Source organism: Chaetodon trifascialis, chromosome 19 (assembly GCF_039877785.1).
Source record: "Chaetodon trifascialis isolate fChaTrf1 chromosome 19, fChaTrf1.hap1, whole genome shotgun sequence".
Classification (NCBI taxonomy): domain Eukaryota; kingdom Metazoa; phylum Chordata; class Actinopteri; order Chaetodontiformes; family Chaetodontidae; genus Chaetodon; species Chaetodon trifascialis.
This window is the reverse complement of record NC_092074.1, coordinates 16,835,799-16,856,725: the sequence shown is the minus strand read 5'-3', so window position 1 is coordinate 16,856,725 and position 20,927 is coordinate 16,835,799. Positions and strand designations below refer to the sequence as shown.

General features: G+C 41.9%; 2 protein-coding genes across 8 annotated transcripts; one reads left to right on the top strand and one right to left on the bottom strand.

The window, feature by feature from the left end:
* Positions 1 to 375: 375 nt before the first annotated feature.
* capn3b (calpain 3b) lies at positions 376 to 13,721 on the top strand. Of its 7 annotated transcripts, XM_070987026.1 has the most exons (23): positions 376 to 933; positions 4,458 to 4,527; positions 5,213 to 5,331; positions 6,312 to 6,445; positions 6,971 to 7,139; positions 7,349 to 7,432; positions 7,522 to 7,613; positions 7,732 to 7,809; positions 8,378 to 8,538; positions 8,663 to 8,832; positions 8,930 to 8,941; positions 9,476 to 9,684; positions 9,820 to 9,856; positions 10,186 to 10,209; positions 10,429 to 10,512; positions 11,091 to 11,168; positions 11,284 to 11,341; positions 11,425 to 11,489; positions 11,698 to 11,766; positions 11,854 to 11,932; positions 12,507 to 12,623; positions 12,910 to 12,968; positions 13,227 to 13,721. In XM_070987026.1, the coding sequence occupies exons 1-23, from the start codon at positions 616 to 618 to the stop codon at positions 13,251 to 13,253; spliced, it is 2,313 nt and encodes a 770-aa protein (XP_070843127.1). In that variant the 5' UTR covers positions 376 to 615; the 3' UTR covers positions 13,254 to 13,721. The 7 variants fall into 7 exon arrangements, 6 of the variants coding, with proteins under 6 accessions (XP_070843127.1, XP_070843129.1, XP_070843128.1 ...); XM_070987028.1 differs by lacking the exon at positions 10,186 to 10,209 and having other exon boundaries at positions 10,448 to 10,512; positions 11,091 to 11,163; XM_070987027.1 differs by lacking the exon at positions 10,186 to 10,209.
* Positions 13,722 to 13,737: 16 nt separating this feature from the next.
* On the bottom strand, positions 13,738 to 19,592 carry znf106b (zinc finger protein 106b). The gene is made up of 14 exons (XM_070987025.1): positions 19,417 to 19,592; positions 19,259 to 19,319; positions 18,383 to 19,178; positions 18,227 to 18,276; positions 17,935 to 18,077; positions 17,529 to 17,663; positions 17,313 to 17,429; positions 16,990 to 17,181; positions 16,474 to 16,536; positions 16,110 to 16,229; positions 15,868 to 15,939; positions 15,677 to 15,748; positions 15,146 to 15,292; positions 13,738 to 14,497 (listed from the first exon to the last, which is right to left on the bottom strand). The coding sequence occupies exons 1-14, from the start codon at positions 19,585 to 19,587 to the stop codon at positions 14,441 to 14,443; spliced, it is 2,196 nt and encodes a 731-aa protein (XP_070843126.1). The 5' UTR covers positions 19,588 to 19,592; the 3' UTR covers positions 13,738 to 14,440.
* Between the last annotated feature and the right edge of the window lie 1,335 nt (positions 19,593 to 20,927).

Sequence of the window (20,927 nt, the reverse complement as noted above, 5' to 3'; positions counted from 1 at the left end):
TCAATCACATGGTATGACATGTCTTGTGCATTAAAAGAAATGAGAAATTATTAATATCATCAGATTTCTTGCTAGGTAGAAACACTACATATAGGCTTTATATCCTTTTATTCTTTCAGCTCAGGATATATGTAAAAGCATTGTGGGGACATGACTTGAATCTGATATTTTCCAAAATGACATTTCTCCAAAAGAGTTTCCTCATATCCTCAGTTAGATGTACAGATTTTGGAGAGTCCCCCTGAACAGCTCACTGTGACCTGAAAATCTTGTGACCAGTTCAGGGTCCCTCTTCTAGAAGCCACCTCCCCTGCTTTAAAGAGGCCTATATTTAGGTCCAGCCTCCACCAGGGACACAACATTGACAGTGGGAGTGCCGGTTTGAAAGGCTGTCAGTTGGTGACTGCCCATGAGCGTTGACAGTATTTCCAGCAAATAAAGGAACTAAAAGTGATTATCAGAGTCAGGGAGGGCACAGGAAGTTTCTCTGTGCTGTTTTGCAAGTTGAAGCTGTTTCTGTATATAAGGAGGGACTCCCGAGTTTCTTTTTTTTTTTGCACTTTATAATCTGACTTTGAAACAACAACACCAAAGGCTGAGGCGTTCACTGATAAGATGGGGGATGAAAACTGTGAAGGTAAAGTTCCTCTTGTTGAGGACACAAAGGTGACGGTGCTTGTTGAAACTGAGGCGTCATTTGGGCCTGATGAAAAAGCTGATTACCCTCATGCTGGGACGAACTCAATCTACTCCGCAATTCTAAGCAGAAATGAGGCTGTCAAGGATGCCAAGCGTCTTAAGACATTTTTGGAACTGCGAGACAAATACGTGAAGAAGAAGGTGGTGTTTGAAGACCCTCTGTTTCCTGCAGATGACTCCTCACTCTTCTACAGTCACAAACCGATGATGAAGATCGAGTGGAAGCGTCCCTCGGTGAGTGCCAGTCTTGTCATCATATTGTTCAGGCCAGGTTACACTTGACACAGAGGTGACTCTTCTCTAAAACCCCCGTGTATCTCATCTCTTCCTCCACAACACATGGATGGGGTGTCAGGTTGATAGGGCTGCAGGCCTGATGCATATCTCTAGGTTGCCACCTTCTACAGTCACAGACAGCTGGTTCTCACACAGGAGGATGCCCTCTGCTTGTGCTGGGCAACATAGTGGCAACTCAGTGTTGGCTGCACAGATTCATATATTTCTGATATGCATTTGCAAGAGTGTTTGATGGTCTGGAAATCCTCTGCCTTTGACAACAAGTGGTTCTGACTTGTTGCCCCGATTGCAAGACTTTTGGCAGAAGACATTAAGCTTCATTTGGCATGAAGAGACACATGTCCTTGACTCCAGTGCCTGCCAAAACACCGACACAGATACAGACACAGCTCATGGCACAAACTCTACACACAGACCCAACACTTATTTGGGAATAAACACTGTGGAAATACTCTGTAATGATTAAAAGTACTGCATTCACAACCTTACTTGAATAAAAATACAGAAGTGCCATCAGCAAAATGACCCTTTTCAGAGTGTTGTACATGTATTAAGATGTATATATAATTAATACATGAGTAGAATTGTTGTAGCTATTTGTTCTAGTCAAGGTGGGGCTATTTAATTAGGAGGACTTTATATACTATTCATAGTTATATCTGTAGCAATGCATCATATTTAAAAAAAACATCTTTTGTATATGTTTATAAAATTCTAACCTGAGATGTCAGAGAAGTGGAGTAGAAGCATTAAGCATTAGCATTAGCTTTCCAAGAGTGGTATTAAGCTCCTCATTTAATTCTCAGCAATAAAGCAAATGAGCATATTTCCCAAAATGTGAAGAGAGGTTATTTAAAGGGTTAGGCCCAGTTTTCTTTAAATGGGCTTGTATGAGGTACTTATCAATAACTGTGTGAGGGGTCAACTGCAAAGCATGCTTTAGCCACCTAAAAAAGACCCACATCAAAACATCAGTAAAAGGGTATGCTATATTTGGAATATTTGCCGTCAAACAGCCCTTTCTGACAGGGAACTGAAGCTGCTGTATCCATCTATGCTCTTATCAAAGCTACCAGACTCCTTTGATAAAAATGTTAATTTTACCTCACAGAACATGGGAGTTTCTGGTCTACCACAGCTTTGACTGATTAGTTTGCTTGTGTTATATTCTTTAGTTTGGATCAAAACTAAACAGCTTTAAACACCAAAGTCACACAATAACATAAAAACGATCAAGGCAGTCATGGACCATCAACTCCAGAGTTTTTACAGTGGAGTTGCAGGACATAGGAGGTCACAAGCATCTGTTGCCTTCATCATCCTAAGTGCCCCCGTCCACAGCAGCTGGCTTGTTTACCTCCATCTACTGTAGGCAATACACTGACTATGCATGAGCACCTCATACAAAAAAATCTGAGCTAACCCTTTAAGTAGCATTAAATAAAAGTACTCAAGCAAAAGTTAAGTATCTGAAATTGTACTGAAGTGCAGTATTGAATCAGTGTATTCAGTAATTGTACTTTGGACCACAGCCCTTACTTACATGAATTATGTAGTTAATACATTACAATAAAGTTTTATGTGATTGGTGTGGGGATGTATAATTACTAAATATTCATATGTATTTTAAAAAGTATATCATATATAAGCATAATTAGGTCCATATTCTTATTTTTTATACTTAAAAGTACATACAAATGCCTAACTGAACGTATAAATGATTTTATGTACTTCGCCGTAACATCAATCTGAAACTCATTTGTTGCTTCGTGGCTGATGACAAACGCAGGTTTAGACATTCAGCTGAGATTACTGATACATGAATCCCATCCAGGGGTCAGCAGTGGAGCACACTCTAAATTGGGAACATGAGGCTGCATGTTTGAAGCCTTACTTATGTCCAACCTGATTTCTGATATCTTTATCCTTTCATTTTCCTTGTTTTTAACCCCTGAAAACATTTAGGATATTTCAGGAGTTAGAAAATGCTGTGTTAGCTGACTGATTCGTGGTTTTAAAAGGTTTCCAACCTTTTTGACTTGTCATCCCTCTTCACACTTTGTGACCTTGATTTTTTTTTCTTCTCTAATTGCTTTATTTGAGAGATTTGTTGAGGCATAAAGAGGTGAGGATGTCCAATATTTTACAAGAAAACAAGCCGAAAAAGTCTTATTCCTTATTCCCTTAATCATCTTGTTACTCCCTCAGATTTATCTTGTGACCCTTTGCAGCATCCAAATCCACAATTTGGGAACAAAGCTTATAGAAGACCATGAAATCCCACAACATGAAGTCTCTTTCACAACAACAAGCCAAAAAAAAAAAAAAAAAAAGAGCATAAACATAGCCAATAATGCCTTCCTGAAGTCAAAGGCTGAGAAGTATAAACCAGAAAATCCCAATTACCCGAAAATGACACATCACAATACTTTGTGAAGCTAGAACCATGAAGCTGGAACCGTGACATGTTTCTGTATGAAAAATGACTTCAGTGGTTCTAAAAATAGATTCCAATTTATATTCTATCATTTGACTAATTGTTTCATTGATTAATGGACTAATCTTTTCGGCTGTACTTGTACTGTTTCTTCGTTTGATTAGTAAAAAGTACAATATTTCCCTCTGAATTGTGGTGATGTAGAAGTAGAAAGTGGCGTGAAAAGACTCAAGTAGAGTACAAGTACCTCAAATTTGTGCTTAAGTGCAGTACTTGAGTAAATGTACTCAGTTACATTCCACCACTGCCATGACAGAGATACTGTATGTATTTAGGAGGTGATTGCTCCTCTGCATTCAGCACATTATCGCTCGTTCAGAGGACTGAAGGGTCATGACCAGGGGACCTCCAGCAGCTGCTTCCTCATAGATATGCAGTGAATGCAGGGGGGGGGCTTCGTGCTCCCAGCAGGTTCGACTCAGCCAGAGAAATCTCTCCAACTCACTTTCAGTTTCAGGGTCAAGTCCTCCAATTGTCAATCACGTCAGGTGTGGATTTGTCGGTGCAGATTTTAAATTGTTGTGGGGTTTCAAATGTTGACCAATACCAGAATGATACCTGATTGTGTTGTCTGCGCCTAAAATTTTGATTTAAATCAGGAACTCAATCTGTTTTTGAGCCAGTGCTTTTGACATGTTTCAGTAAGGTATGAAAGTTTAGTATCCAGCCCTTGTAAAGACGTAATCAGTCTGGTGGTAATTATTATCAAGCAGTGAAGGGGAACGGCAGTTAATTAAGCTTTATACAGGTTTTGATCAGCCGTACCTTTTGGCACATTAATGTCGACCTAATGTGGACTCGATTATTCAGGCGGAACATCAGGTTATTTCTCTCTGTCATACAGCTGCTGTATCTGTCATTCCACCTCATGCAGTACTTCACAATGACAAAAAATGATGTGAACTCGGATATTTCGCAACATGCTGAGAAATAACACCCCGACGCTCTCTTTCCTCTGCGACAGGAAATTTGTGAAAACCCCCAGTTCATCATAGATGGAGCCAACAGGACAGACATCTGTCAAGGAGAATTGGGTAACATTTAAACCGTTTCTGCTTTCAAACAAGACACCACACTGACTATATGATTTGGTATTTTGGCACATAAAATCTGCTTTCCCTGAATCTCCAGGCCTTTATATCAACCCTTCATGGTGCACACACACACACACACACACACACACACACACACACACACACACACACACACACACACACACACACACACACTTTTTTGATCAGACATTACTGTTTGTTTTCTTACTAAAGCCTGCATGCTCACAATATTAGAATAAAAAATAAGAATATAAAATGTATTAAAAAACACAACAGATTCAGCTGCTTTAGCTGGCTGAGGATGCCCCACTAAGAGTTGTGCATTTAAAGTTTTTAATGGTGCAAAGCATCAAATGTGTCTCAGCTATAGGCAGCTCTTAACACCTCCTGTACAAGTAGAAACAGTCTCGTGGGAGACATGGCAAAAAAATATCTATAACAACAGAGTGTACAGCCAAGACATACGAGCTGGAAACCAGATCAGTGAAAATGCGTCACAGCTGCAATGATTATGAGAATTAGCCTCAGCTAGTGATGCTACCTTACTGCTGTCGACGACTGACACCTGCAGTAATGTGACTTTAATCTGTCACAACTGCGACACTTTACAAAGCGGTATGCTTGGATCAAGTGTTTTCATAGCTCATGAATCTACTGCTGACAGGTGACTGCTGGCTGCTGGCTGCCATCGCCTGTCTGACGGTGAATGAGAAGCTGCTGTACAGAGTGATTCCCCCGGATCAGAGCTTCACTGAGAACTACGCTGGCATCTTCCACTTCCAGGTGTTCAAATCTGACACGCTGTGCAAGAAGCTGACAATATTCTCATCATCTTCTGTGGTTGTGGCTCTTGAGGCAAAATGCAGTTTAGAAAGAAGTGCAGTTACATGTAAACTTCACATATCACATGTAAAATATGTTATTTTGCGTTTGAAATCATGTGAAATTCAGTTTCACCTGATAAAGCACATGTGAAACTTGATATTTTATGCTTTTCTTGTGATATCTTAACATTTTACAGATGAAATCGCATGTGAAATGTGTGTTCCACATGTGATCAACCTGTGACAAATGATTTATGTGTGCTTTTTTTAGATTAATATTTATTGGTTTTAGATATTGACATAGAAACAGTGTCTCCATTACATAGTTTGTCCAGCATAGAACAAGTGTGAAATGTTCTGTTCAGTGAGAGCATGTCTTGGTCATAAATGTTTAACAGATAATTTGTAGTTGAGGAAATAGTTTGACATTTTAGAAAACATGCTTTCTGCCGAGAACCAGTGGAAAAACAGCAAATTATAGTTTTGCACTTTAATTGTTGAAACAATCAAGATAAACAATATATAACCTGTTAATTAGTGAGCTTCAAAGCACAGCTAGCTGTTTCCCCCTGTTTGCAGTCTTTGTGCTAAGCTAAGCTAAGCTAAGCTAAGCTAACTGGCTGTAGCTTCAGATTTTCTGGAAAGATGTGAGAGTGCTATCAATGTAACATTCAGTAAGAAAGCAAGTAAGTGTATTTTCCAAAATGTTCAACCTATTTAATATAAACCAATATATTGTTATCATAAGCATTCGTATAGCAAAATGTCAGGATTGGCCAGGCATCAGAAATCAGTAAGGGATCAATTAAATCATGTTTGCTGAAGAGTTACGAATCAGCTAAAATGACAGGAGCTTTTCTTCACCTTGGTGATAAATGCTCCTCCTCTGTCTCAATACTGGGCTCCTGTTTTAAACATGTTCTGTCTCCTGATACTCAGTTCTGGCGTTACGGCGAATGGACTGATGTGGTCGTGGACGACCGCATCCCCACCTGCAACAACCAGCTGATTTTCACCAAATCTTTCAGAGAGAACGAGTTCTGGAGCGCTCTTCTGGAGAAAGCTTATGCAAAGTAAGCGCAGGTTATCAACGTCCGCTGCAGAGTGGAGTCGTGCCACTCTGCTCACCTTTGCCTTCATGATGTTTACTCATTCAGCTGAGCTCAGATTTCAATGTGTCGGTCAGCTTGGAGTCTTGAGTTCTTTCTGGCTAAAAAAGTTGGCAACATTGATAATTTTAGGTGTTTTGGATGCAAATTAACCTATTTTGCTAAACAATTTGATCAGTATAAGTGACAATTGGGAGAAATGGGGAATAAATCAAGATAAAGCTACTTGATTTAAGATAAACAAGATGATTTACACCCGAAACCACTGACCTCTGACCTTGCTGGTATGAAATCTCTTGAATTTATTTCAAGTCAAACATGTTTTAAGATCCAATTTCGAACTATTTTTTGCAGCGTAGCAAAAGTAACTAGACATGCAACTCCTCCGTCCTCATGTTTCACCAATTAGATGCAGCCAGTATGAAAATTCCAAGCCTTAGAGAACATACATGTCAGCGCATTGACCAGAATGATTGACGTCTCTCTCAGGTTGCACGGGTCTTATGAGGCTCTGAAAGGGGGCAACACTCTGGAAGCCATGGAGGATTTCACGGGAGGAGTTACCGAGTTCTTCGAGTTGTCTGAGGTGCCCAAAGAGCTGTTCAGCATCATGAGGAGGGCGCTGGAGAGAGGCTCGCTGATGGGCTGCTCCATAGATGTGAGTGACAGTAATGAAAGTCACAGTGTGCGGAAGTGAAAACAAACGCAATAGCAAGAAACAAACATAAGTACAAGCCCTAATCCTAACCCTACAAACAAAAGCAGGATTTTGCAGTTGTAGTTGGTTGCCTATATCCCACTTGCATCATTTTTAAACTTGCTTTTAGGAAATCTAAATCTAAATCTGACGCGTGTTGTATCCGTCAGATTTTTTCAGCGAGTGAAATGGAGTCTCGGACTGAACAGGGGCTGGTTAAGGGTCATGCCTACTCCATCATAGGCCTGGCGGAGGTACAGTACAATGTCCACACACTGTAAATGCAGATTATAACAGCAGAAGACCTTTTAAAGAAATGCTAACAGGCATTTGTCGTTTCTAGTGTGACCAGGTTGAAAAGGACACCAAAATTCGCCTGATTCGCTTACGTAATCCCTGGGGTTGGGTGCTGTGGAAGGGACCATGGAGTGCAAAGTAAGAGTTGGAAAATTCCTCTATTAATGTTGTTCTAAAAATATGCAAAATTAGCTAATACAAACACTTTCTTCATGTTGTGGTGAGTGTGTACTAATATGATTCGGTCTTTCCACAGTTCAGAGGAATGGTCGACCATTTCCATCGCAGACAAGGAAAACCTTAAAAAACAGACTGTAGAGTCCAGTGAGTTCTGGTGAGTATAACCACTGTGACACACTCGTCATCACATCTTTACTTTCAGCGTTTCAGTCCAGAGTAAAATGAAACTATTGAAAATGAAATTCATTTAACCAACAGCAAGTCAATGGATGAGGGGAAAGAGAAAGACCAGCAGCAGCATGAGATGCTCCCATCGGGTCACCCCTGCTGTTAGAAATGAACAAATTACCGACTGTGTATTTACCATTAGCATGTTAGCAATCAGCTCAAATCCTACCTGAGGCTGCCACAGTGCAACTAACCCTCAGCCCCACTGCTAGTAAAGTCTAAACAAGAGCGAAGTTGTCACTATTTTTCACCTATTCAACATTTTGCCTTCTTGTGTGAAGAGGATCATTAACTCTGTATGGGACCACTGCAGTGTTTTAATCTTGTTCCACATTCTTTAGAGGTTAGTTTTAAGTCAAGTCAGTTTGTATTTATTTAGCCAAATCGTAAATTTGCCTCAAGGGGCTCCACAATCTGTACACCACAGCACACCTTCTATCCTTAGACCCTCGATTGGGATAAGGAAAAGCATCCTCTCTTATGTTCCCCTCCAGGATGTCATTTGATGATTTCAAGAAGAATTACACAAAGCTGGAGATGTGCAACCTGACCCCCGACGCGCTGCAGGGTGACGAAAGACACAGCTGGACAGTGTCGGTCAATGAAGGCCGCTGGGTGAGAGGCAGCTCTGCAGGCGGCTGCAGGAATTACCCACGTAGGGCTTCACTTTTTTTTAAAGATTTTGTTCCTCTAAAAGCCAGTATCGATCAAATTCTTGTGTCTTTACTCAGCCTGCGAGCATACCATGTTGTTTCAGATTTACGTCTTGTGTTTTACAGACACATTCTGGACCAACCCTCAGTATCGTCTGCAGCTGTATGAGGAGGACGATGACACAGAGGACGGGCAGGTGGCCTGTACTGTGGTTGTGGCTCTGATGCAGAAAGGTCGAAGGATGCAGCGTCATCAAGGGGCCAGATTCCTCACCATCGGATTTTCCATCTATGAGGTACTGATCACATGATCCCCAATCGCTCAGATTTCCTCCAACATTGGATATTCACTGCAGTTGAACTTTCTCTTTAACTTCCTCTTTGTCTCTGCAGGTGCCAAAGGAGGTATGCCCGTGTTGAAGATGGACGTGATGAAGTCAGCTTTTTCTCCGCATTTACCTGCTCCTCCAGAGAGTTAGCGTAAAGATTTGAAGCTGGAGGAAACAGTTAGCCTGGCTCTGGTTCTTGGCTGAGTGCAGTCACTTCCTGGACTCTCCACTAGTTGCTCTGACAAGAAATCACTGCACTTAAACTCAGGCAAGAAACACAGCCATGATTTTAAAACAGTTGGGATGCTATGTAAAACATACATCAAACAGACAGAGCAAGGCAAGCTGTTTCCCCCTGTTTCCAGTCTTTATGCTAAGCTAAGCTAAACAGCTGTTGGCAGTAGCTTCATAATTTCTGTACAGATATGAGAGTGGTATCGATCCTCATGTTTAATTCTTGGCAAGAAAGCTAATATGTATATTTCCCAAAAGTTTTTGAGCACTCCATTGCTTTCTAAACTTTTTCTGTATTGAACACCTTCCTTATATGAAGAGCTCATTTCCATCCCACCAACTTTCCACAGTTTTTCTGATTTCTTTCCATCCATAGATGTGTGGACAGGATCAGCACCTGCAGAAGGACTTCTTCCTGTACACAGCCTCCAAAGCTAAATGCAAGACCTACATCAACTTGCGAGAGGTCACAGAGCGATTCCGTCTGCCTCCGGGAGAGTATGTCATCATGCCTACGACCTTTGAACCCCATCAAGAGGGAGAGTTCATTCTCAGGGTCTTCTCTGAGAAGCGGATCACATCTGAGTAAGGATCACTGAAGGTCACCGGCCATATTTGGTGATGCAGCTGATGTTATTTTGGGGGGATTGTTGACAAAGCCTTTAAATGAAGCCCATTGATGAATAGCAGGGGTCCTAATGTGTCTGTTTTTCTTCACAGGGAGGCAGACAACACAATCGGCTCTGACCAAATTCAGGTTTGCAGCGTGATTTAACAAGCAGTGGGGTCAAAATATATGTTCATGATTCTGGCTTACATTGCAGTGGTGAAATGACTGCCTCTGCACCACACTTTCAAACTGCAATATGAGCTTGAATTTTGACATATTGTTAACCTCAACTCTGTAATATTACAGCTACATACATCATCAACCTTGAAATCTCCCTGTCTTGTCTCAATTCACACTGTATGTTCCCTCACTGTTTTTCCTACAAGAGTAACTAACAGACTTGAAAATGCAGTGTTTTCTTCCACCTTTTCATCTCATTTCATCCTTCTGTCCTTCCTTGTCTTATTGGCCATCAGCAAGACAAGAAAAAGAAGGAAAAGGTAATGCATGTATGAGGCAACAGCACTGATAGATTGCTTTTGAACTCTGCTTTCCTGATTGCTTCTCTCCATCATATTGGCAGTTATAGTTTGCGCCATCATCACATATGTAGATTATAACCAGTGGTAGAACTCCAAATTAACTCTCTCTTTCCTGTTTTGTTTGTCTCTTATAACCCTTCTCTTCTCTTACCGACCCTGCCGTTACCCACATGCCAGCCTATTGTATTTGTGTCAGACAGAGCACGAGCCAACAAAGAAATCGAACATGACGGCATTCAGGGGGAAAAGAGGAAACCAAAGGTAATCAGTGTGCACAGACTGCTATTGATGAGCTAAAACCCGGTCACTGCAGCCTCGCAGTAATAGGTCATGCTATTTACCCTGTCGGAATTTCTGGAGACTGACAGCTCTGAAATGCAATCTTGAGCAGGTCAAATAACATCTCTGGGAATAAAACAATTGTGTTTGAAGCCAAATGATCTCAAGTGGCCCAGCTGCACCTGTTTTCCCGTAAGGCCTCAGTGTACAGAGGCCAAATGGTTTATGTGTTTCTCTACTGTGCTGCTCTCCTCTGGTGCCATAATGAAATGCATCCAGAGTTAATCAGTCACTAAATGCAATGTTATTTATAGTGTAGCAGGAAGAAATGGAAAAAAATATTTCACTAATTTCAGTTTCCTCATCATCAAAAATCAGTTTTGTTATTCCAACATGTTATATCACATTAAATGTTTCACTGTTTGTGTACTGCTGTCTGCCTTTGTGGGATCTTCCGACTCTTTATTTATATTTGAAAAATACTGAATTTTAATTATTGACATTTAATATGTTTACAATAACTTGCATTGCAAATTACTTCTTTCTTGTCCATCCTTCAGCGAAAACTACTCGAACCTGAGGAGGAGACAGAAGAGGAAAAACAGTTCAGAGCCATTTACCAACAGATTGCTGGTGAGGTGAGAACACAGAGGGGAGCGTTTGAAAGAGAAAACGAGTATAACACAGGACAGCCTTAAATGTCTGAGTCTGTATTTGAGCTAATATTCAAGAAATTGTTCCTCTCTCCCTCAGGACATGCAGATCTGCGCCAACGAACTCAAAATGATATTGAAGAACGTTCTTGCCAAACGTGAGCACACTGGAAAATTTAAGACTGTTATTATAGTTCATGTCATAAGCTGATCATTCACAGGAAGCTGTCCTTTCTCACAGATAATGAAATAAAGACAGAGGGTTTCAGCCTAGAGACGTGTCGGAGTATGATTGCCCTGATGGATGTATCCTTTCAGCTGGTTAAAGCTAGAGGGAGGTATGTAGACTGAATAACAGAGCAGCCTCGTGTGGCCTGTAAAGGTGCTATCAGCTGGTTGATGGTACTGACTCACTGTCGTTTGGTCAGCATGGCAAGTGTATATGCAGGATTGCCGTTATTGTAAAGGTTTATGACTAACTGTGTTGGTTTTTCCATAACTGACCCATTGTCAGACTGACGGGACAGGAAAACTGAACCTACAGGAGTTCAAACACATGTGGAGAAAGATCAAGGCGTGGCAGGTGGGGCTGCTTTAGCAACCTTAACTCCTGCTCACTTTCAGCATACCTAGGTTTCATCTGACTGTCTGTCTCCTTGTGTGATTCCAGCTGATCTTTAAATGCTATGACAAAGATAAATCTGGCTCCATCAGTAGTTTTGAGATGAGGAATGCTGTTAATGATGCAGGTGAGCCGCACAAAAGAATTGGTTTTAAGAATGAACCACTAGCAGGATGTTCCTCTATGTGTTCTGTATGTTTCCTTTTTTACAGTCAAATGACTGTGTTAAATGTGCATTGGTATCCTGGTTTTGAGCCCTATCCTGTTTCAGATTATATATGGGATATAGTGTTTGCATTGAACATGAAAAACCATCATATCCCTGCATACATGATCATATTAGCATCCAGGTTTCTGAAACTGGGATAAGATGGCTACACATGGAAAATCTAACCGGGATACTCTAAAAACCCGATCATAAGCAGGATACTAGTGTGCATCTTAACATACTCATTGCTTTTCCAGACAGAATAATTAAAATTTCATGACCCTAATACAAAGTCAGATGCAGCTTCAGTCACCGATTAGCAGTTTACAATAGAATATAATATCATAATGAATATATGTGATGGTTAAATTCTGCATTTTGTGTACTAAGTTTTATCAGAAATCACATACGATGCTGTCTTGTTACACGCCTGTAACGTGATATAAACTGTCAGCCATGAAACTGATCTCTGTTTTGTCTTCTCTACATGAAGGGTTTCACCTCAACAATCAATTATACAACATCATAGCCATGCGCTATGCAGACGAACACCTCAACATCAACTTTGACAGTTACATTTGCTGTTTTGTGAGGCTTGAGGGCATGTTCAGTAAGTGCTTTGTGTTTCCATATGGTACCAGGACACTTATCAGCCAAAACTAATTTCGCACAACTGATACAGTTTATAGATATAAAAGATGTAGTCATCAGCATAAAGATTTACCTCGTCCTTTTACCCAATGTTTTCAACAAAACCTCTGCTGGTTAAATACAAAATTACCATTTTAATGAATCTTCGCGTGATCAAATTTATCACATTCTGCTAATTGCAGATTTGCCCAACAAGCTTTAGTCCAAGATTTCTAAAGAAGACTGATCTGTTGTGTTTCTTGCAGGGGCTTTCAATGCTTTTGACAAAGATGGAGATGGGATAATCAAGCTCAATGTCCTGGAGGTAAGCGACTTTTATTACAACCCCAATTCCAAAAAAGTGGGTAAAATGTAAATAAAAACAACAAACAATTGTGTCTAAGGACAATGGTTTTCCTGTATTTTCATATATAGAAGACCAAAACGAGCAGAAAACCTATGTATACTACATAGTGCAGTCCAATACAACAGTACCACAAACTTGCTCAGTGTGTATTGCAAGCATACTTTGAAAATGAAACCCTTTGTGCTTATATTTGCTTTTCCTTTACTCTCTTTCCAGTGGCTTCAACTGACCATGTATTCTTGAGTCACCTTCTTGATCACTGCAGACAGATGGTGCTAATGCTCATGACTCAACTCCTGGACTGCCTCTCAAGTATTTTTTGCACAGATTTTGTGACTCCAGCCAATTGAAATCTTGAAGTCAAATTCAGAGTTTTGATGATTTCTTTTTTGTGATCACTCAAGCTATGACAGTTTCCAGTCAACTTTACTTTAGCCTACTTTTCAGTGACTGGCATTGTATCAGTAATAAAGCTGATTCCTGAAGTGTCATCGCTTTTCTAGTCTCTACAGTGCTGATGAGAGCGACAGAATTTGATAAATCAGTGGAGCCTGATAATCACATCAGTGCTTGGCAAGAAGCAGCAATGGGCAGGGAAGCAAAGAGGTGGTGTAAAAATAAAGAAAAATAAATGTTTGAATATGTGAACTGAGTGAACATGATGTTTGACAAAATACTGACTATTCTGTATATTGTTTTCAGAATAAACCAGAGGTGAACACTTAATACTGCTTTGATCTTTTTATTGCTGTACAACACATGGAATACACACTGTACAGTATAACATAAAAATTAAGGCAGCATTCTTGTAACTTACTCTCTTTGACTACTTTCTTCCATTGCATCAAAAGAGATGAGTTTCCAAATATGTGGTGTACAGAATGATGAGGGAACAAGAACGTTGCCAAGAATACTTATCAGGCAAATTGGAAAATGTAAAAAAAAAAAAAAGGAAAAAAAAAAAAAAAAAATTAAAAATTCTTCCTGCTGATTTCATGAACGGAACGCCCCGACCCTTCCTAAAATGCTCCTTAAAGTGTGAGATTGTGGAAATACAAGACATTTCACTCATCTTTGAAGGAGAACTCCACCAGTCTGTTTACAGCTCTTGGGGATGACTGCTATAGAAAACCTTTTGTGGCTTCATAGGGAACTGCATGGAGTTAGACAGACGGGATCTCACTGGACCACCGTAGTCTCTTCCTCATCTCTGCTTGAGGAGCAGCTCAAGGCTCCATTAGCATGGGAGTGAAACTGAAGGTAGTTCACAGTATAATCTGCTCTGAGGTGTTTATGCCAGTGCAGCATGGTTGTAAAAATGCTCTGAATGATTAGCTTCACATACAACCGAAAATGCTGAAAAGAACTTTGAAAAAACAAAACAACCGATTTGATGTAATGGATGAAACTGCATCGCTTCACCGCTGCCATCAAGGCAGCACCTCGCTGTCGCTCTGCACGTGTCTCTGCATGTGGTCAGGCAGCTCCTGCAGGAAGATACGAACAAGACTGAGGAGCTGTTCGTTATGTTCAACCAGCCCAAATGCTCTCATGTGCTTAGTATGAAGGTACTCCAGCATCCTCACTTTTGAAGCTATTAATCAGACTAAAAATACGTATGTGTGTAACATAAATAAGTAAAATACATTTGTTGCATTATGTACAACATCATATCTCAAAATTAATACACATAACTCTGCATATAACTGCCTAATCATACATGATACTCTGGTGTACACTTACAGCTCACAGCATCTTGTTTCTGTCACATACACTATACTTTGCTGACTTTGCTGTTACTAATTACACCACTGTGACACTATGCTTGTGACAGTATTGCACTATAAATTCAAGTAGAACTGTAGTTGGTATTGTATGAGTACTGCTCTTAGGTGTAATTCTATCTCTTGACGCATTTGTGCTTTTGTATAATTTCTATTTTATTTTTACTTTATACACTTGTATGAAGTTTCTCTGTTTATCTGTACTTATTTCAGTTCTTGTGCTCCTGTAAATCCCACATTTCCCCTCTGGATTGTTATGTCTTCTCTGGTTATTTATAACTACAGAACACATTGCTGAGCTAATGAGCTGATGTAATCTTTGTTCAAAATAAGATGAAGTCAGTTCATTACCTCCCTAACCGTCTGCTGCCGGGCAAAAAAAGTGCTGCAGCCTCTCCAGCGGCATTTGACCATCTGCAGATTCGGGTTGGTGTGATCTCTAATGAGGTGCTGAACAAGGTGCTCCGCCATGCCGAAGATTAGAGAGCAATTCTGCCACTGAACAGAGGGCAAAGGTTACAAAGACATACGTTAAGGCACAAAGCAAAGAATAAAACATGTAATCATTAATGGTCCCATATTATGGTCACTTTCAGGGTCATACTTTTGCTCTGGGTGTCTGCTAGAAAACATGCAATACATGCTCATATTATCCATTGCTGCAGCACATCTGTTCACCCTCTGTCTTAAATGCTCTGTTTTAGTGAAAGCTACTTTATACTCAAAACATATGGAAATCTCACTTTCTACAAAATGGGACCTTTAAATGTCTTCAAGAAGAAGACGGTTATTATGTAAGACTGAAGGCAAAGAAAACTAAACTGTGCACTCATTCATAGAATTTTGATGTAAACCTTCACTCTCCGTATAAAGAGTCCTCACCCAGCAGCGGAAGTTCTTCGTCAAGTTGAGCTTCACAGCCTGAATGCTGCCATCGTAACAGCCTGTATAGATCTGGGTGGGGCAAACAATGGTAGATATACATTTTAACAATATTTATTTCCAAAATGAACATCCGTCATGCATATTTAGATTTAAAATAGATATGGCTGTGCCAATTTTAGTGCACGTACCACACTCTTATGTACAGTCATGCACATCACCATGTCGCTGTGACCCCCGTAGACCTGCAGGCGGTCATGGGACTGAAAAGAAACAGTTCAACAAGTTCAAAAGAATAATGACTCTAAGATCTTTTCAAATTGTGTCCTGAATTGAATTTAGAATGCAGCTGATCTAACTTGCAAATAATAAAGAAAAAAAAAGCTTGTTTGGAACCAGACATGATTGTAAAATTGAGTGGTAGATACTGTACCTGCAGCTCATACACTCGGATCAGTTTATCCAGACAGGCCGTCACCATCACTTTCCCCAGGATGACGATTGATGTGACGGCATGACTGTGACCTTTGTAGATACGAACCAACTCACCTGTCTATGAAAAAAAAGATGGGAGACAAAAATAATGGTGATATTGGATGACAGACAACATACATTTATTGACATTTAAATATTTTACGATTGTGAATCCAAATAATCTTTATTGCTGCCGTGTTGCGCCATTCGTACTTGACTTTCAAGAAACAAGAAATGCTCAGATTATTAGATTTGTTATGTTAAAAGGCATCGAAACAAACTTCAGGTGCCTGTCCATCGACACTCATAGATAATTTACTCACGTGGATGTTGTGGGCATGAACAGACATGTCACTGGAGCCGCTGAAGACCAGGTCATTCACCACCTGGACACAACAAAGGAAGAAGAACACAGCACACCTGACGCACACAAGCGACAGTAACTCTGATGATCTACATTTCATGAACAACCCTGATTCCAAAAAAGTTCAGACACAAACTGTGTTTACTGACACAGATTTGAATTTTCTGAGCCCATGTCGTAATATCCTTTATACAATCATGTGTTCACAAAGTGGTGACCCTCCCTCCATCCTCGCTTGACTGAGCCTTTCCAGGATGCTCCTTTCATACCCAATCATGATACCATCACTTGTTACCAATGAGCCTGTTTACCTGTGGAATGTTCCAAACATTTTGTGTTTTTGGAGCATTCCACAATTTTCCCAGTCTTTAGTCTCTCCTGTCCCAACACATGACCTTCTCAACACAAGTCTCCTTCTCTGGACATTTTTAAAGTCTAACAGTTGAGGTGGTCAGACGTGGGTTCACCTCCTCACCTTCATACAGAGCACAGTCTTGGTGTGACCCTTCAGCGAGCGCAGCAGCAGGCCGCTCTTGGCATCTCGTACGCTGATGGTGCTGTCGTAGGAGCCGACCAGCAGCACTCGGCGGGCGCCCTCCTGTGCTGTACCCAGGCAGCTCACGCCTCGCGGGCCATGGCACTCAAACACATCTATCTGCTTCAGAGTCTAACGAGACGGCAAGAGATGATGACGAGACGGAAGAAGATAGTTAAAAGAGAGTTAACTGTTGCAGCTGTCAGAAGATTACTCTGGCAGACAAAGATGGAAGTCAGACATACAGTAATCCGTTCACTCACCTTTAAGTCATAGCTGGCCACTGATCCATCGGCGAGTCCAGCAAACAGAATATTCCAGGCCATGTGCAAACACAACACTCTGTCCGACAGTGAGATCTGCTCCAGGCACTTCGTAGACTGGCGGCGGGAGGGGGGACATAAATCACCAAATTAGTACTCAGCTTACGGCGGTGGGTGTGTACTTCAAAGAAGGATGGTTAACCCTCCGTTTTGTACCTTTAGGCTGTAACAGCGGATAGTCTGGTCACTGGACCCCGTGAAGAGGCGTGCCAGCATGTTTGGGACGGACGACACCAGCAGACAGTTGACTTTGCTTGTGTGACCTGTAAACACTGTTAGGCACTCCTTGTTCTGGATAAACAGAGACAAAACGTAAAGCTGATTATTTCATTATATATGTAATGGATCACAGTTCTCAACTGGCTGTTTGCAGTCACGTGACGCTAATTTCAGACGGAGGGCCGGAACTGAAATCCGCAATGGATGAGATTAAGGAAAGCTCTTACTGCGCAAGCACAACATTTTATCAACAGCAGTGAAAACTCTTTATAATTATGCTTTATTGTTCATGTAGTTATTTTTCATGGAGTACACGGCCAATAAACAGTGTGCTTCATCATACCGTCAGGCTGTAGGCCCGTGCTGTGTTGTCCCCTGAACATGTGTACAACAGGCCCTCGTGAACGTGGAGGCTGTGGACGGGGCCCGTGTGATTCACAAAAGCTCCCAAGGACAGCTCCTCATCCTTAAGCTCCTCAACACACTCTGAAAAAAGTGTTTTTTAGAGCTCTATTTTATGAAGGGACTTTTTCATTTGGAAATTTTTGTGAATTTTGATGAACAAACATGAGATTTTAGGGGTTTAATCAAAGCCAGCAGAAGAGCCTTAATGCATCAGGAGACACAACACTCACCTGCAGGAGCAGTGGCCTCTTTGACTGGCACAGGTGTAGACTGAGCTTTTCTGAGCAGTCAGCGGAGAAAAAAGTTGGTCACATTTCACATTTACATTAAAGCTTCCTCGTCATATTCAGGATTCTCTACTGTAATATCATACGTGGAGACCTCACCTCTCAACATCAGGTTGCTGAAATGTCTGTGTGCTTGCAGAGCTGAACTCCTCGCTGGCAGATTTCTGGGGAGGCTCTTGGTGGACGGGAACATTTGCGACGATCTCCTCATTGTCCGATTCATCGACATCGATCACGTCCTGGTTAGAGGGCTCCATCATTTCGACGGAGTTGTCGCTCTTGTTCCCTCCATTGTCGTCCGGTGCAGCAGCAGACGCATTCTGATCTCTTTCAGGGACAAGTGTGGAGGCCGGCTTCTCTGCTGCCAGCACCGGATTTCCTCCCGTCTCTTCCTCAGAATCACCGTCAGCTTCCTCGCTCGCTATCATCGCTGTTTTCTCGTAGTCCTTTGAATCGTCCTTCGTCACTTGCTCCAGCTGTCTGGCAGGTGATTCAGGAGAAGGATTCTCCGATGCAGAACAAACTGCTTTGAGTTGTTTGAGAGAGCTAACTGCAGCTGTAGGGGCGGCTAAGCATGGTAATGGAAGCAGCAGCGGAGGGAGCAAATCAGGGGGAAACAGGGGGACAGGCGGGTTCGCAGGTACCTCGGCTGTATCAGGGCTACAGGAGACTGCAGGAGATTGGCTGATTCCTTGCTTTACTGGTATAGCTGGCAGGGAGACGGGGGTTGGATGAGGTTGGCTGACGGAAGATGCTGGGTTTGTGGGAGGTGTCTGTGGGCTGGAAGAGGTGGGGAAGGCACTAGAGGAAGGAAGGGGAGAGAGTCTTGGTTGCATGGCAGCAGCTGATGAGGTTATGGCTTTCCCTGCTACATTAGATGCCCCTAAGTATCCTCCTGAAAGAGATTAGGAAAGGAACATGTGAATCATTTGTTGTGAACGAAGCCATTTAAAGCAAAGGGTAACTCTACTGTACCTTGCATCCCCTGCAGGATCTCAATGCGCTTGGCTCTCAGACTGTTGACCTCAGTGGTACACTAAAAACAGCAGGAGGAACATTTAAACGAAATGAAAAGAAATCTGAGGAAAAGGTCATAAAGATTTCTGTGATATTTCCTTCATTTATGGTGGTACCTGCTGTTTCAGCAGCAGGAGTCTTTGGACCTCTGTGTAGGCAGCTTGCAGGGCGTTGCGGGCCTCCACCAGAGAATTGTCCAAATCCTGTAAAGACTGGCTCAGCTCCTCCTCTCTCAGAGACACAGCCAACAGCTGGTTCATTTGTTCCTGATCTGAAGGGCAGGCCATTCTAACCCGACCTGGATCAAAATGTCAGAATAAATATGAGAGTCAGCATACAGGTATTACCCTTTTCATTGATGCTGTTTTCCAATAGCCTTGTAGCTACATGTGGTGTGTTTACTGTTCACTACTTTAAAATGATAATATCTGAAAATGCCCGAAAACTCTTTTTATTACACTGCACTCATTCCTATTATGGAGCTGGTAAAAATATAAAGATTCCTCTTAAAAACACAACACAAATGATCAGATTTACCTTTGTTTGACTTTATTTTCTTCTTCTTTCCTCTCTGCTCCTTACCAGAAACGTCATCATGCTGTAAGAATAAATGATAATTAAATTCCAACAAAACAAGTATCAGCAAGCGGGATGTTTCAGCTACGCCGTGCACCTAACTTTGCTGTATACAACTCACTGTCATCACATTGTGTTTCCTCTTTTTGGCTCTGCTGTGGTCACTCAAATCCCCATTCTCATCCTCCGACTTTGGTTCCACCTTCACAGAGACGGTTTTGATCGTCTGACTGCTGCAACCTTCCTGGGCTGCACCAGGCTGCTCCATAGACTCCTGTGTCTGAGAAACCGACTGTGTTTCAGTGTAAGAGTCGTTGTTTGTTGTGTCCTGGGGTGGAGGAGGAAGCCCAGTACAGTGTTCGCCTGTAGCACAGGGAGCAGGGACCGACTCCCACTGGAAGCCTTCAGACAGAGGCAGGTCTTCTGATTGCGCTGAGGTTCCTTGGTCAGACAACGGCTTCGCCAACTCAATTCCAAACCTGAATTAAAACAGGTAATTAATTTGAATTTGTGTTTGGGAAACAAAGGGTAAAATGGATGCATGAGAGGAGAGGCTTACCTGGGCCTGCCTTTCACACACTCCTGCTTCTTCCTCTTCATCTCCTCATACTTCTCCCTCCAGTTTAACTTACTTTTGGGCCCTGATAAGCTGAACAGCTTATTCAGGGTTGGTTTAAGCGCAGCCTCTTTGCCCACCTGACCCACGCCTGGTTTGTGGGCAATTCGAATCTTGCGGCTGATGTTTGGGTTGGGTTCAGAGGACGCGGTCCTGCCTGAACACTGGCTGAGAGGAGCCTGGCTGTCGAGGGCCCCCTGAAATTCTCTCTCCCAGCTGTTTGATGGTCCATTTGAGTCACTTGCAACCACTGAGCTCATTTCCCCATGTTGAGTGGTCCCTTGTGTCATGTTGTTTGGTTTAGCAGGAGCAGTACTGGAGGGACAAACACTAGAATGGGATGTGTGAGCAGATGTAGTCGCATCATAGGTGTAGTTTCTGTAGGAGCCACCTGCTGGCTGCTCTCTCTCAGCTCCAGCTTGATCAGCCGCCCGG